The following is a 16,007-nucleotide window of genomic DNA, read 5'->3' as shown; positions in this document are numbered from 1 at the left end:
TCCTGCCTCAGCCTCCTGAGTAGCTGGGACTACAGGCACGCGCCACCGTGCCCAGCTAATTTTTTGTATTTTTAGTAGAGCCAAGGTTTCCCCATGTTGGCCAGAGTGGTCTCAAACTCCTCCCCTCAAGTGATCCTCCCACCTCGGCCTCCCAAAGGCTTGTGACTACAGACATGCACCACCACACCCGGCTAATTTTTGTATTTTTAGTAGAGACAGGGTTTCTCCACGTTGGTCAGGCTGGTCTCGAACCCCCAACCTCAGGTGATCCACCTGTCAGCCTCTCAAAGTGCTGGGATTCCCGGCGTCCGGCGCTGCGGGGAGGTTTGTTGAAGGCCACTCACTGCTCACTAGCTCATGGTCAGAATTCAGCCAATCAAAACTGTGACCGTGAGCCAGGGGCTTGCTCTGTCGTCAGGCTGGAATGCAGTGGTACAGTCCTAGCTCACCGCAGCCTCTACCTCTCAGGCTGAAGTGATCCTCCCACCTGAGCCTCTAGAGCAGCCGGGACACAGGCGTGCACCACCAGGAGCGCCTGAATTATTTTTGTTTTTGTAGAGTCAGAGGTCTCAATATGTCCTCCAGGCTGGTCTTGAACTCCTGGCCTCAAGTGACCCTCCTGCCTTAGCCTCCCAAAGAGTTAGGATTACAGGAGTAAGCTACTACACTTTTTCATTTTTGATGGTTTTGATTTCGTTTTTATTTTGCTGCTCAGGAAGCCAAAGTAGAGGAAGGCTTTGCTCAATACTGCCGCACAGTCCATTCGCTCTTTTGGTTTTTTTTTTTTTTTTTTTGAGACGGAGTTTCGCTCTTGTTAACCAGGCTGGAAGTGCAATGGCGCTATCTCGGCTCACCGCAACCTCCGCCTCCTGGGTTCAGGCAATTCTCCCGCCTCAGCCTCCCGAGTAGCTGGGATTACAGGCACACGTCACTGTGCCCAGATAATTTTTCGTATTTTTAGTCGAGACGGGGTTTCACCATGTTGACCAGGATGGTCTCGATCTCTTGACCTCGTGATCCACCTGCCTTGGCCTTTTTTTTTTTTTTTTTTAATGAATGAGAGGTCCTTATGTTCCCCGGGCTGGCCTCGAACACGTAGCCTGGGTCCTCCAGTGCAAGGACAACTGGCCTGAGCCACCGCGGCTCCCGATTCACCACAGTTTTTTAAAGTGAAGTAGCCAGTCATCAGCAAAGCGAAGGTTCACTTACTCGCCCGTCCGTACAAGGATCCGATCATCTCCTGGCGTCAGTCAAGTTACGGTCACATTAGTGGGGGCATCATAGCAGGAGCAGGAGGTGCACTCTGGCCTGTGGGGGCGACTTAAACCTGTGCGCACTCGGCCATTCGTGAATGTCACAGATGTCAGCACCTCGGAATACCCACATCCAGAAAACATGGAACCTTGGAAGGGCCCCCTTTCTGGAAATGTCACAAGGGTAACCGTTCACTGACCGGGCGCGGTGGCTCAGGCCTGTAATCCCAGCACTTTGGGAGGCAGAGGCGGGCAGATCATGAGATCAGGGGTTCCAGAGCAGCCTGACCAATATGGAGAAACCCCGTCTCTACTAAAAATACAAAAAATTAGCCGGGCATGGTGGCGCGTGCCTGTAATCCCAGCTACTCAGGAGGCTGAGGCAGGAGAATCGCTTGAATCTGGGAGGTGGAGGTTTCAGTGAGCCGAGTTCACACCATCCATCCTAGGCCACAGAGCAAGAGTCCATCTCAAAAAAAAAATAAAAAAGGAAAAAGATGGATGAATTATTCATGATGCGCTCGATGACCCAGGAAAAGCCTGGCAGATGGCGAGCCATCCTGGAGCGCTGCGCCTGCCTGTCCTGAAGTGTGAGGACCTGGCCTTTGCCCGGCCAGCGCTGAGAGTCTGAGCCTCCCCTTGGCAGGTTGCTGAGGCTCTCGGACCTCGGCTTCCCACCCTGGGAACTGGTGTTCAGATCTCACAGCTCACAGGGATGGTGGGAGGAGTCCATGGCGTGGAGTTCATGACGCGATTAGCGGCAGGTTCGATTGCAGGTGTGATCATGTCACCGTGGGCTGAGTTACCGCCATCTGGGCACATTTTACTATAATCCCTATTTTTTTTTTTTTTTTTTTTTGAGACAGTCTCACTTTGTGAGTGCAGTGGCAGAATCCAGCTCACTGAAACCTCCACCTCCTGGGTTTAAGTGACTCTCCTGCCTCAGCCTCCCGAGCAGCTGGGATTACAGGTGCGCACCACCATGTCCGGCTAATTTTTCTATTTTTAGTAGAGACGGGGTTCCTCCACGTTGGTCAGGCTGGTCTCAAACTCCTGGCTTCAGGTGATCCGCCTGCCTCGGCTTTCCACAGTGCCGGGATTGCAGGCGTGAGCCACCACGCCCAGCCCATAATCCCTATTCTCTGTGAAGAGCCTGAAGTCGGGAGAGGCCGAGCAATACAGCTGGGGTCACACAGCCACAGTGGGCGCAGAGACAAGGAGGAAGGTGATATGTGTCAGCAAAGTTGGTGAAGGCGCAGGGCGTCCTTGTCAGCAAGGAACGGTGTTGTCTTGGTCCTGAGAAGGCTTCACGCAGGTCGGGGCCAGAGTGGGGAGGATCATATTTGTGTTTCGAGAAGTCCATCTGGCCGGAGTGCCGGAAAATGAGTTGGGGGAGGGAATACACGATCCTGCGTGAATTCGGGGAGCGCAGTTGAGAAGGTGTGGCAGGCTGCAGGGGACAGAGAGGGGCCTGCTGCAGGCAGGTGACAGTGCGGACCGGAGGGCGAGAAATGGACAGATTGGAGAGGCTCCACAGGGCGAAACTGACAGGACGTGGCCCTGAGCCCAATGCCGGGGAGAGGGGTGTCCGGGTGCTGTATGGGACGGTGGACACCCTGCTCCCGGGGATGGGAGACCGGACGTCATGGCCACCGCCCATGGTCTTCACAATCCATCCCCCGCTCTCCCCTCCCTTTGCCACTTCATGCAAGGGCCCTGTAAGGGTGTGAAGGTAAGAGATGGGCTTTGGTGTGAACTAGAGCCCTGGAAGGGGACCCCGCTGGGAAACCAGAGGACAATTGAGGGGTGGCGGGAGGGAGCGGCAGTCAGCTATGCCTAGCATGGACCCCACCGCTCCGGGGACAGGCAGGCACTCTGGGCTGTCGAGAGAAACCAGGATCCTACCCAGGCAGGACCGTGTGGGTACGGGACCCTCTGAAAGTGGGGGAGCAGACCACGTTTCCTGTACCTCACCTTCCTCACCTGTGAAGTGGGCCAGCAAGGCGTGGGGAAGGTCACCTGCGTGGAAACATGCATTTGAAAGTCGGTGGCGCGGAGGGAGGCAGTGCTGCCGCCCGGCAGTTTGGCTGACTTCTCGTTTGTCTTGGCCAAACCCACGGCCAGGCAGCTCGGTGGTCGCTTCTCTATCTGGGTTGACATGAGATCCTCTGAGGACACCAAAGCCTGCACCTCCAGGAGTGGGGCCAGGGTCAGGGCTTCCCAAAATTGCCGCCGGGAGTCCACGGCACAGGCTCGCTCTCATCTCTGCCTCTGTCTGTATTATTCTGAGTCTCTCCCCACCCCACCCTTCCCAACTTTGGGCTTGTTCCCTCCCCCACCCATCCCCAGCCTATCATCCCCAGCTATCATCCGTCAATCATCTAGCTATCACCTATCAATCATCTAGCTATCGCCCATCAGTCATCTAGCTATCACCTATCAATCATCTAGCTATCACCCATCAATCATCTAGCTATCACCTATCAATCATCTAGCTATCACCTATCAATCATCTAGCTATCACATATCAATCATCTAGCTATCACATATCAATCATCTAGCTATCGTCCATCAATCATCTAGCTATCACATACCAATCATCTAGCTATCACCCATCAATCATCTAGCTATCACCTATCAATCTTCTAGCTATCACCCATCAATCATCTAGCTATCACCTATCAATCATCTAGCTATCACCTATCAATCATCTAGCTATCGTCCATCAGTCATCTAGCTATCACCTATCAATCATCTAGCTATCGTCCATCAATCATCTAGCTATCACCCATCAGTCATCTAGCTATCACCTATCAATGACCTAGCTATCATCCATCAATCATCTAGCTATCGTCCCTCAGTCATCTAGCTATCCATCAATCATCTAGCTATCACCTATCAATCATCTAGCTATCACCCATCAATCATCTAGCTATCAACTATCAGTCACCTAGCTATCATCCATCGATCATCTAGCTATCGTCTATCAATCATCTAGCTATCCATCAATCATCTAGCTATCATCCATCAATCATCTAGCGATCACCCATCATCTAGCTGTCATCCATCAATCATCTAGCGATCACCCATCATCTAGCTGTCATCCATCATCTAGCTATCATCTACCTACCTACCAATCATCTATCATCAACTACCATCTATCTACCTAACTACCTATCATCTATCTGTAGTCTGACATCTGTATGCCTATGTATCTCTCTCTAGCTAATCTGTCATCTATCTATGTCACCTCTTTCTCTCTCTCTCTGTATCTAATCTATCTATATGTCTGTCTATCCCATTGGTTCTGTCTCTCTGGAGAGCCCTGGCTAACGCACCGAGGCTGGTGATATTTTATAAGTAGGGCATAGTCCTGCCACGGGGCAGCAGGAGATGAGGAAGACAGGGAGCCCCCCACCCACGCGTACCGATGCAACACCGCCAGCCGGAACTGAGCAGGCTGAAGAGGGCAGGATGGCAGAGGATGGCAGAGGATGGCTGAGGATGGCTGAGGATGGCAGAGGATGGCAGAGGATGGCTGAGGATGGCAGAGGATGGCAGAGGATGGCTGAGGATGGCAGAGGATGGCAGAGGATGGCTGAGGATGGCAGAGGATGGCTGAGGATGGCTGAGGATGGCAGAGGATGGCAGAGGATGGCTGAGGATGGCAGAGGATGGCAGAGGATGGCTGAGGATGGCAGAGGATGGCTGAGGATGGCTGAGGATGGCAGAGGATGGCAGAGGATGGCTGAGGATGGCAGAGGATGGCAGAGGATGGCTGAAGAGGGCAGGATGGCAGAGGATGGCAGAGGATGGCAGAGGATGGCTGAGGATGGCAGAGGATGGCTGAGGATGGCTGAGGATGGCTGAGGATGGCTGAGGATGGCAGAGGATGGCTGAAGAGGGCAGGATGGCTGAGGATGGCAGAGGATGGCTGAGGATGGCTGAGGATGGCAGAGGATGGCTGAGGATGGCTGAGGATGGCAGAGGATGGCTGAGGATGGCTGAGGATGGCAGAGGATGGCTGAGGATGGCTGAGGATGGCTGAGGATGGCTGAGGATGGCAGAGGATGGCTGAGGATGGCTGAGGATGGCAGAGGATGGCTGAGGATGGCAGAGGATGGCAGAGGATGGCTGAGGATGGCTGAGGATGGCAGAGGATGGCTGAGGATGGCAGAGGATGGCAGAGGATGGCTGAGGATGGCTGAGGATGGCAGAGGATGGCTGAGGATGGCAGAGGATGGGCCCCAGAAGCCTGTGGGGCGTCACTGGCTGCCCAGGTGCGCATCCTCAGGAGACGCCACCTCTCATGTGGGGCTGGCGCAGCCTGGGGTGGGGGCTTGGCCTGCAGCAATGGAAGGGCCGCTCTCAGGGCATCACTTGTGCCAACAACAGCTCGGCAGAGTGTTATCATGTTTGATAGAATCCTAGAATCTTCCTCCTTTACAGATGAGGAACTGGAGGCAAAAGCCAGTGAGTGAGTGAGTGAATGAGGCTTCCCAAGGGGGGTCCGTTTCCACCATGGCTGTGTGGGAAGGAGGGTCCTTTCATCCAGACTTGGTTTTTGTGACAACAATTGCAGGCAAACTCTTGGCGCCACCAGGGCAATGGCCGAAAGCCACGGACCACATCGTGTGTGGGATTTCCGTGGGATTCGTGGGTTCTCAGGAGCCTACAGTGGACTCGCATTTCAACACTTGAGTTCTGTAGGGTTTTCTAGATCCAAGCTTCCAGGATTCTATGAAAAGTTGCAACATCCCTGCCCTCTAAAAGACTATAAGTTTAAACAACAACAAAGACTCACAAACTGCTACATCCCAATCCCATAGGTTTCGTTTCACAGGTAAAACGTGTCTGGGTGAATAAACCGCTGAGCCGCCTGAGGGAGGCTTCTTCGTGGGTTGGCATCTGCAAATATCACCAGCTGCCTGGTGAGGGTGACCCGCTAACATACTGTCCCCATGTGGACACTGGGCATGAAGGGAGGCACCAGGCGGGGGCAGTGGCTCATTACTGTAACTGGAGCACTTTGGGAGGCCAAGGTGGGGAGGGTCACTTGAGCCCAGGAGTTCAAGACCAGCCTGGGCAACATGGCGAGAATCTGCCTCTACAAATGCTTTTTAAAATTGGCTGGACGTAATAGCACGCACGTATAGTCTCAGTTACTCAGGAGGCTGAGGAGGTAGGATCAGTTGAGCCCAGGTGATTGAGTAAGCCGTGATTGCACCACTGCACTCTGGGCTGGACAACAGAGTGAGACCCCATCTCAAAAATAAAAATAAATCAAAATAAAAAGAAAGATGGCTTGCTTAATATTTATGCCAAGACAGCAGACATGGCCTGGAAGTGTCCCAAGCTGCAGGGCATCTTGCTTCCGGTGAGGATGAAGCTATTTTGTGGCAAGTGAGGACTCTGCGACTTCAGGATCCCTGGCGGGCAGACAGAAGCCACCTGCTCCCTGGCCCGTCCACTGAGCAGTGCTCTGGTGAGTCCTGTTCCGGTACTTTTGAGCCTGCCATTCCCTGCGCACATGCACGCCATGGCTTTGTGCCTGCTATTGAGTGTCCCACGGCCCCAGACCACAGGGTCAACACCAGAGAGAAACAGGGACTCCGCCCTCGTCCACACGCCCCCGCCCCTGCGTCATTCCCTAGTGCTCACGCAGCCCCCCCACCCCTGTAAAGTTTTTCTAGCTCCCTGGCAGACTTGCCCCACTGTTTGCCAGATCAAACCCCAGTGACCTGAGTGGCCTGTCCCCAGCAGAGGCCACTTGCCCTTGTGCACCCACCCCTAGGCCAAACTAAGTGACATCCCACAAGTTGGGAAAGGCATGGGTTGAACTTTAACCATTAGGCTCAGGGGTTGGGATGAGTTTCTACAAAAAGAGGCAGGTATATGCCAGCCCTCCATGGTCCTGATCAAAGTGAGAACAGACAGCAGGGAACATCACCCTCTTCGGATTAGAGGCTGTGGGCACAGACCCAAGATGCTGGGGAGGAACACCTGCAAGACATCAGCTTTCTCCTTCATGGTCGAGCAGATGCGGGGTCCTCTCTGCAGCCGTCCAGTGAGGCCAGAGCGATGGTGTTCTCAGCAGTCCTGTGCACAGAGAACCAGCAGTAACACCTGTAAGTAGAGCCCCCAGTTTCCCGAGATGTGACTGGATGCTTGTCTTGGCTGATGGGGTCTTTCGAGATGAGAGACGGGACAGTCCCGAGCCAGTAGGTTTAGATTTCCATTCCGTTTCTCTTGTATTTGGTGACCTTGGGTGAATAATTCAGCCTCTGTTTCAGAGGTCCTGGGGAGGGCGAGATTCCGGGGGCAGCGGGTAGCCCGTGTTCCCGCAAGACTCACTGGTGTGACTCGCCATCCAGTCCCGGCGGAATGGGCTGCACCAGCCAGTCACGGTCACTCCTAAACACTCCAGCAGAGAACGCACTCGAGCAAACCTGGAACCAGTAAACCACTCAGCCAGCTCTGCCAGGAAACTGCCCCGGGCCAGCCCCTCCTCCTACATGGCCAGTGCCTTGTGACCTTGGTGCTTCCTCTTTCTGGGTCTCATGCTTCCTCTGTAGAATCAGAGCCTGCTTTGGCAGCTGCTGGGCTCTCTCCTAACCCACATCTTCCACACGTTCCGTGTTTGGTCCATTGAAAGAGCACGAGCTGGCCGGGCCCGGTGACTCACACCTGTAATCCCAGCACTTTGGGAGGCCAAGGCGGGCAGATCAGCTGAGGCCAGGAGTCTGAGACCAGCCTGCCCAACGTGGAGAAACACTGTCTCTACTAAAAATACAAAATTAGCTGAGCGTGGTGGCGAATGCCTGTAACCCCAGCTACTTGGGAGACTGAGGCAGGAGAATTGCTTGAACCCAGGAGGCAGAAGTTGCAATAAGCCGAGATCGTGCCACTGCACTCCAGCCTGGGCGACAAGAGCAAAACTCCACCTCAAAAAAGAAAAGAAAAAGAAAAAAGATCATGGGCTTCGGAGCCAGACCCCAGGATGCTCCTGACACTTGCCAACGTGGGACCCGGGCGGGTCTTCACCCCAGAGCCTCCATGTCCGCCTCCTGAGATGGGGGTGGCCACTTTCTCTCCCAGGGCCGTGGAAGGATGACACGATGCATGTGGAAAGCTTGGCCCACCCCAGACTCTCAGTGAGCAGTACTCATTCCTTCTGTGGGGGTCCACACCTGGGGACTGGAGGGCAATGGGGCGATCTCGGCTCACTGCAGCCTCCACCTCTCAGGTTCAGGCAATTCTCCTGCTTCAGCCTCCCGAGTAGCTGGGACTACAGGCGTGCGCTACGGTGCCCGGCTAATTTTTGTGTTTTTATTAGAGACAGGGTTTCGCCATGTTGGTCAGGCTGGTCTTGAACTCCTGACCTCAAGTGATCTACCCTCTGAGGTCTCCCAAAGTGCTGGGATTACAGACACTGCGCCCAGCCCCCCCCTTTTATTGTTAGTGTGAGCATGGAGAGCGCTAGGCTGCCTAGATTGGAACTTCGGCCCCCCGGCTCTGCGGCTGTTGCCCCTCTGTGACTTCGTTAGCTTCCCTCAGCCATAGTTTTGTCGTCTGTAATAGGGTGTTGATAATGGTGTTTATCGCACAGAGTCATTGGAATAAGGAACCAAGCTGAGGCTCGGGACAGCACATGGCACCAGGGTGCCCTGGCTGGATGCCAGCTGCTGCCGTGGCTCCCGCAGGGAGTTGATTTATGCACGGCCCTGCCAGTGGGCAGCACGTAGTATTCTGTTTCTTACTGTGGCAACATGTAATATTCCGCGTCAGCCCCTAAACCCGTTTACGCTGTGGTCCTCCCTCAGTCTGTTACCAGTCACCCCTAGGCTGGGCCAGATCATTTCAGAGTTCCACAAAGAGCAGAACGCACTCTGCCCAGCAGGGAAGACTGGAACTTCAGAAGGAATTCATCCTTCTATTTTGGTGTTTTATTCACGGGCATTCTGCAGAATATTTCATTTGGGAAAAAAAAAATCGTTACTAAAAATGATTGAAAAATCACTGGTGGTTTGGCCTTGAGAAAACAGTCAAAAACTTATAAAACATTCAGGGATAATTTTAGAGCCAGGCACGGCGGCTCACGCCCGTAATCCCAGCACTACCTTGGGAGGCTGATGCAGGAGGATGGCTCAAAACCAGGAGTTCCAAACCAGCTTGGGCAGCACAGCAAGAACCCATATCTAAAAATAAAAAATAGAAAAATTTAAAAATTAGCTGAGCATGGTGCCACACACTGTTATCCCAGCTGCTCGGGAGGCTGAGTCAGGAGGTGTGGCCCCAGGAGTTTGAGGCTGCAGTGAGCCCTGATCGGGCCACTACACTCCAGCCTGGGCTGCACAGCAAGACCCTGTCTAAGAAATAATCATTTTAGGGGGATTGTTTGATCACTTAATCATGTTTTCTAGTCATGTTTCGGGGAGAGCACTGGCAGTGCCCATCTGCTACTAAGTCTGTGATCAGCAATATCACATTGGTAACTTAAAATTGGCCATGGTGGGAGTATTTACACCACAGTCATTGGCAAACACTAGAAATCAATTTGGTTATTTTTTGAGACAGAGTTTCACTCTTGTTGCCCAGGCTGGAGTGCAATGGCTCGATCTCGGTTCACCACAACCTCCGCTTCCTGGGTTCAAGTGATTCTCCTGCCTCAGCCTCCCAAGTAGCTGGGATTACAGGCATGTACCACCATGCTGAGCTAATTTTGTATTTTCAGTAGAGATGGGGTTTCTCCATGTTGGTTAGGGTGGTCTTGAACTCCCGGCCTCAGGTGATCCACCCCCCTCGACCTCCCAAAGTGCTGAGATTACAGGCGTGAGCCACCACGCTGGCCCGAGAAGTGAAAGATTGGACTTCCCTGGGAGAAGTGCTTATTGAGCGGCGCTCCAGGCCCACCGCTGCGCATTCTCGGGTATTTTACTGCATCTTTCCTGCTCAGGTATCCAAGTCTTCTTCCAGGCTGGGCTTGGCTGGGCCGGCTTCCCTGCTCTGGGTGGGTCCAGGCCTGCTCACTGCATCCCTCATCCTCCCTCCACAGCCACCTGAGGCCTGTTCTTCTCACAATGGAGGGCAGGCACTCACCGGGCAAGGCGCAGCTGTGCCAGCGCACTCCAAGCCACTGCTCATGTCACGATGGTCAAGGCAGGTCACCACGTGGCCAGTGACACTGGGGGTGGGGACAGCTCCTCCTATGGAGGTCAAGGGAAAGGGACTGGAGATCTGCTGAGCCATCATCACACCTGAAGGCCAAGAATGCATCAGGGAGAGGGGTCTCTTTCCAGACTGCACCCGTGTGAATTACGAGCAAATACTGGTCTCCTGGTGCAGGGGCCTTGTGTCTCTGCTTCCATGTCCCCTGCACCTGGGCTGGGGCTTGACCTGTCAGAAAAGCTCTGTAAATATTTGTTGAATGAGTGAAAAAAAGGATAACAAAGCCAGGCACGGTGGCTCACGCCTGTAATCCCAGCACTTTGGGACGTCGAGGTGGGCAGATCACGAGGTCAGGAGTTTGAGACCAGCCTGACCAACCTGGTGAAACGCCATCTCTACTAAAAATACAAAGGTGCTCCAGGTGTGGTGGCGTGCTTTTTTAATCCCAGCGACTCGGAGGCTGAGGCAGGAGAATCTCTTGAACCCAGGAGGCGGAGGTTTCAGTGAGCCAAGATCGCACCACTGCACTCCAGCCTGGGCCACAGAGTGAGACTCCATCGCAAAAAAAATAACACTTGACAACACCTGAACTTTGGGACACCCTACCTGAACATCTGTATTTTCATCTTCTCTTGTTTGCCCAGGCTGGAGTGCAATAGCGCAATCTTGGCTCACTGCAACCTCCATCTCCTGGGTTCAAGCGATTCTCCTGCCTCAGCCTCCCAGGTAGCTGGGACTACAGGCATGCGTCATCACGCCCGGCTAATTTTATTATGTTTAGTAGAGACTGGGTTTCTCCATGTTGGTCAGGCTGGTCTCGAACTTTCAACCTCAGGTGATCCACCTGCCTTGGCCTCCCAAAGTGCTAGGATTACAGGCATGAGCCACCTCACCCAGCTATTTTTTTTTCTTGTTTTTGAGATGGAGTCTCACTCCGGTCACCCAGGCTGGAGTGCAACAGCGCAATCTCAGCTCACTGCAACCTCCACCTCCTGGGTTCAAGTGCTTCTCCTGCCCCAGCTCCCCGAGTAGCTGAGATCACAGGCAGGCACCACACTCCCGACCTCAGAGGGGCTCTTTAAAATGAACAATGGGAGCCCGGGGCTGCTTGTGTGGTTCTAAATTAAAGCAGATGCTGGGATGAAGGCCACACAAAGGCCCCTCGTGGCCACCACGTCCACACTCATCCATCATATGAGAGGGAATGGGACACATGTGCGGGATGCCGAAGGTGCTCAGTCAGTGCTTTTGGGTACTTATTTCTGTGTGTGGCCGTTGGGGCTGGGCATTGGGGCTGGGCTGTAAGGCGGGGCATCTTGCATCACCCGTGGGAAAGCGTTCCAGGCCGTCGCCGCGGCCAGCCAGCTTCTCCTCTCCACAAAGCTGCTATGATTCTACCCCCTCATTCTCCTTCCTGCAGATGAAGAAACCGACACTGGGGGAAAGGGGATAAATAATGTGCCCAGTAACTCCGAGAGGGAGCGGGGAGGGCGGGCACGCGGGGAGGGCGAGCGGGGAGAGCTGGGGTTTCGGCCCACAGATGTGTCTTCCCTGCTGCCCTATGTGTAAAGCTTAAAGCACCATTTGGCAAGGCCGGGCGCAGTGGCTCACAGCTGTCATCCCAGCACTTTGGGAGGCAGAGGCTGGACCACCTCAGGTCAGGAGTTTGTGACCAGCCTGGCCAACATGGTGAAACCCCTTCTCTACTAAAAATACAAAATTAGCTGGGCATGGTGGCGTGCACCTGTAATCCCAGCTATGCGGGAGGCTGAGGCAGGAGAATCTCTTGAACCCGGGAGGTGGAGGTTTCGGTGAGCCGAGATCGCACCACCGCACTCCAGCCTGGGCCACAGAGTGAGACTCCATCGAAATAAAAATAATACTTGACAACCCCTGAACTTTGGGACACCCTACCTGAACATCTGTATTTTCATCTTCTCTTTTTGTCTTGAAAAATCCATGCCGGGCACGGTGGCTCACACCTGCAATCCCGGCACTTTGTGAGGCCAAGGCGAGCGGATCACCTGAGGTCAGGAAATCGAGACCATCCTGGCTGACACGGTGAAACCCCGTCTCTACTAAAAATACAAAAATTAGCTGGGTGTGGTGGTGGGTGCCTGTGAGCCCAGCTACTCGGGAGGCTGAGGCAGGAGAATCGCTTCAATCTGGGAGGTGGAGGTTGCAGTGAGCTGAGATTACGCCACTGTACTCCAGCCTGGGCCACAAGAGCGAAACTTCGTCTCAAAAAAAAAAAAGAACAAAACACAACAATTCGCTAATCATTCAACTTGGGTGGGAGAAGCATTTCCAGCAAGGCTAGACATCTATTTTTTTTTTTTTTCTGAGATGGAGTCTCGCTCTGACACCCAGGGTGGAGTGCAGTGGCATAATCTCGGCTCATTGCAACCTCCACCTCCTAGATTCAAGCGATTCTCCTGCCTCAACCTCCCGAATAGCTGGAACTACAGGCACGCGCCACCACACCTGGCAATTTTTTCCATTATTGTAGGGATGGGGTTTCAACATGTTGGCCAGGCTGGTCTTGAACTCCTGACCTCAGGTGATCCACCCACCTCATCCTCCCAAAGTGCTGGGATTACAGGCGTGAGCCACCGCATCTGGCCGGGGCTGTACATCTTCATCCTTGTTTTCTAGACTTCTCCTGGACACACCCTTGGACCCAGCAATTCTGTGGTTAGGAGTTTGTAAGAAGAAAGCAATCCAGATGAGAATACAGGGAAAGAACAGCAGCTTGTCACTGCTTTGTTTAATTGCAAGAAGTTGGAAATAACCTAAATATCACCAAATAATGGATTTTAAAAATTGTGTCATGACTCACATGCACATGTATGTTCACTGCAGCACTGCTTACAGTAACAAAGACAAGAAGCAACCCAAATGCCCGTCGATGATAGACTGGACAAGGAAACTGTGGCACATACACACCATGGAACACTATGCAGCCATAAAAAAGGATGAGTTTGTGTCCTTTGCAGGGACATGGATGAACCTGGAAACCGTCATTCTCAGCAAACTCACACAAGAACAGAAAATCAAACCGCGCATGTTCTCACTCATAGGCGGGTGTTGAACAATGAGAACACATGGGCACCGGGAGGGGAGCATCACACACTGGGGTCTGTTGGGGGTGGGGGGCTAGGGGAGGGACAGTGGGGGGTGGGGAGGTTGGGGAGGGATAACTTTGGGAGAAATGGCTGATGTAGGTGACAGGGGGATGGAGGCAGCAAACCCTGTGACTGTGAAGACAGGTTTCAAACCCATCCTGAGAGACGAGAGTCCCACTGCGCTCAGCCCGCCTTCCTGACAGCGCCCTTCTCCGTCCACCTGTCCTCCCCAAGGTCTCTGCGGACTTCCTGTGGCCACTCTGTGACGATGCCAACACAGAAACAAAAACCCACCCCCACAGGTGGCACGGACCAGGAGGTGGTGGCTTCCAGCGGGAAAGAAAGTCCCATGGTGGCTCCAAAAGCAGAGGAGCAGGGGCACCCTGCGGGCACGGGTCCAGCTGCCCAGGATACCCCACTTGCCAGTTTCCCTTGGGTCAGTTCCCCGTGAGTCGGGACCTGCGGGGTCTCGTGCGGCCGGGTTTCTGCCCTGTCCGTCCAAGACATGACATGAAGCTGACGCCTCATCAGGGTCTCCTTCTCTCTCACCACAGTGCACCCACTCTGGACGGGCCCGGTCTCCGTGCCGGGGGGCACCCGGCAGTCCCCCATCAACATCCGGTGGAGGGACAGCATCTATGACCCGAGGCTGAAACCACTCAAGGTCTCCTATGACGCGGCATCCTGCCTGTACGTCTGGAACTCCGGCTACCTCTTCCAGGTGGAATTTGACGATAGCACCGAGGCGTCAGGTGAGTGGGAGTCGGGGCTCGGGGCTCCAGGACTTTCTCCTCTCCCGGTGTTCTGGGAGCAGGGCCAGGAGCTTCTCAGAGAATGGGGAAGAGAGCAGGGAATGTCGCCGTCTTTGTGCTGCTTGGGGCAGGAACAGAGTGGCTTAGGGGAGGACACAGCAGGGGGATGAGAACGCTGGCACCTGCTCGCACACAGGTGCGTCTAAAGGAAAAACCCTTTCCCGCAGGGCCCGCACCACAGCCAGCGGGAGAAAGAGACGAGCTAATAGAAACCCGAAGGTCTTGCATGTCGGAAGGCAGTGGTGGCTGAGACGTCCGCTCTGGCCTTGATAATCTAGGCAGAGACCTGGAAGCAAATTGGGCCCACAGCAGGGCAGGGGCGTCGGGAGCCTGTAAATCACTGCTGGTTTGACCTGGCTGACTTTGGTTTTATTTTTTTTTATTTATTGAGGCAGAGTCTTGCTCTGTCACCCAGGCTAGAGTACAGTGGTGCCATCTTGGCTCACTGCAACCTCTGTCTCCCAGGTTCAAGTGATTCTTCTGCCTCAGCCTCCCAAGTAGCTGGGACTACAGGAGCGTGCGACCATGTCCAGCTAATTTTGTATTTTCAGTAGAGACGGGGTTTCACCATGTTGGCCATGATGGTCGTGATGTCTTGACCTCGTGATCCACCCGCCTCGGCCTCCCAAAGTGCTGGGATTGCAGGCGTGAGCCACACTGCAGACCCTGGCTGACCTTTTAAATGGACCCTGCAGCTGCTATGAGGACAGACTGGGAGGCACCTGGGGGGAGCAGAGTTACACAGGATGCTGTTCGGGGACATGCGGGTGGGAGGCGGTGTGGAGGGACAGGGTGGGCTAGGAGGTCCCAGAAGCCACCAAGTTCCTGCTGGGTCCCCGCGCTCAGCCAAGGCTTCTGCGGATCATCCCCTCGAATCTGCGCCAAGATCCTCCGAAGTTCCAGGTGGATGCTCTGAGGTGTGGGAGGTTCTCTCCAGGCCTCCGATGATTGCATTTTTATCGGGACTAGCTGCTATGTCCTACGTAGTGTTTTCCCAGCACAGCTGGTGTCACTGTAAGCCTCATTCATGCTGAACACCTGCTCCCTTTCCTGCTCCAGGTCTGGAGTTAGAGCACGTGCTGGGTATCAGGTTCCTCTCTGACCAGCCCCCAATAAACCCCTGGGCACTGAGTCGCTCGCTAGTGAGCTGCCGTGGCACAGAACACGCCTCCGCCACACGTGTTATCACTGCTGGTGTCGGGGAGAATTAAGCCTGTCCTATGTGTCTCCCCTGCTGAGGACTCCAGAAGCTTCTGCCTGGGGTCCTCCAGACAGTCCAGGCACCTCTTCCCATGGCTGATCTCACTCTGCATCCTTTTGCTGAATACAGCTCCGCCCCGAGTGTGGCTCTGTCTGTGCTGCGGCTCCGCCCCGAGTGTTGTGGCTCGGTGCTGTGGCTCCGCCCTGAGTGTGGCTCTGTCTGTGCTGCCACTGACTCTTCCTGCGGAATCATCAAGCCTGGGGCCCCAGCGCAGCCCCCGCTCCAGTCCCACGTCTTCTTCGGCTGCCCCCATTTGCCTCCTCCCTGGTGGGTCCCAGGCGCCAGGGGATCTTGTTCACTCCCTGTTTCTCCCACGAGGATGTCACTCCACTGGGCAGGTCTTTGTCTGGTCTGATATTTTATGCCAGGCACCCTAAGCTCTCAGTAA

At 54.2% G+C, this 16,007-nt stretch overlaps 1 protein-coding gene across 10 annotated transcripts in view; it reads left to right on the top strand.

Moving 5' to 3' along the window:
- Window positions 1-16,007, top strand: part of CA5A (carbonic anhydrase 5A) — a 58,414-nt gene that overhangs the window by 1,986 nt on the left and 40,421 nt on the right. For 9 of the 10 annotated variants that reach the window (XM_035282165.3, XM_035282161.3, XM_035282164.3 and 6 more), the window contains exons 1-2: window positions 7,162-7,381; window positions 14,101-14,298. In XM_035282165.3, the coding sequence (XP_035138056.3) occupies window positions 7,162-7,381; window positions 14,101-14,298 (418 nt within the window). Of the gene's footprint in view, window positions 1-7,161; window positions 7,382-14,100; window positions 14,299-16,007 lie in introns of those variants that run through there. The other variant, XM_035282162.3, reaches the window with a different exon arrangement.

This window comes from Callithrix jacchus, chromosome 20 (assembly GCF_049354715.1).
Source record: "Callithrix jacchus isolate 240 chromosome 20, calJac240_pri, whole genome shotgun sequence".
Lineage (NCBI taxonomy): Eukaryota > Metazoa > Chordata > Mammalia > Primates > Cebidae > Callithrix > Callithrix jacchus.
The sequence above is the reverse complement of the archived record's forward strand: the minus strand, read 5'-3'. Positions and strand labels throughout refer to the sequence as shown.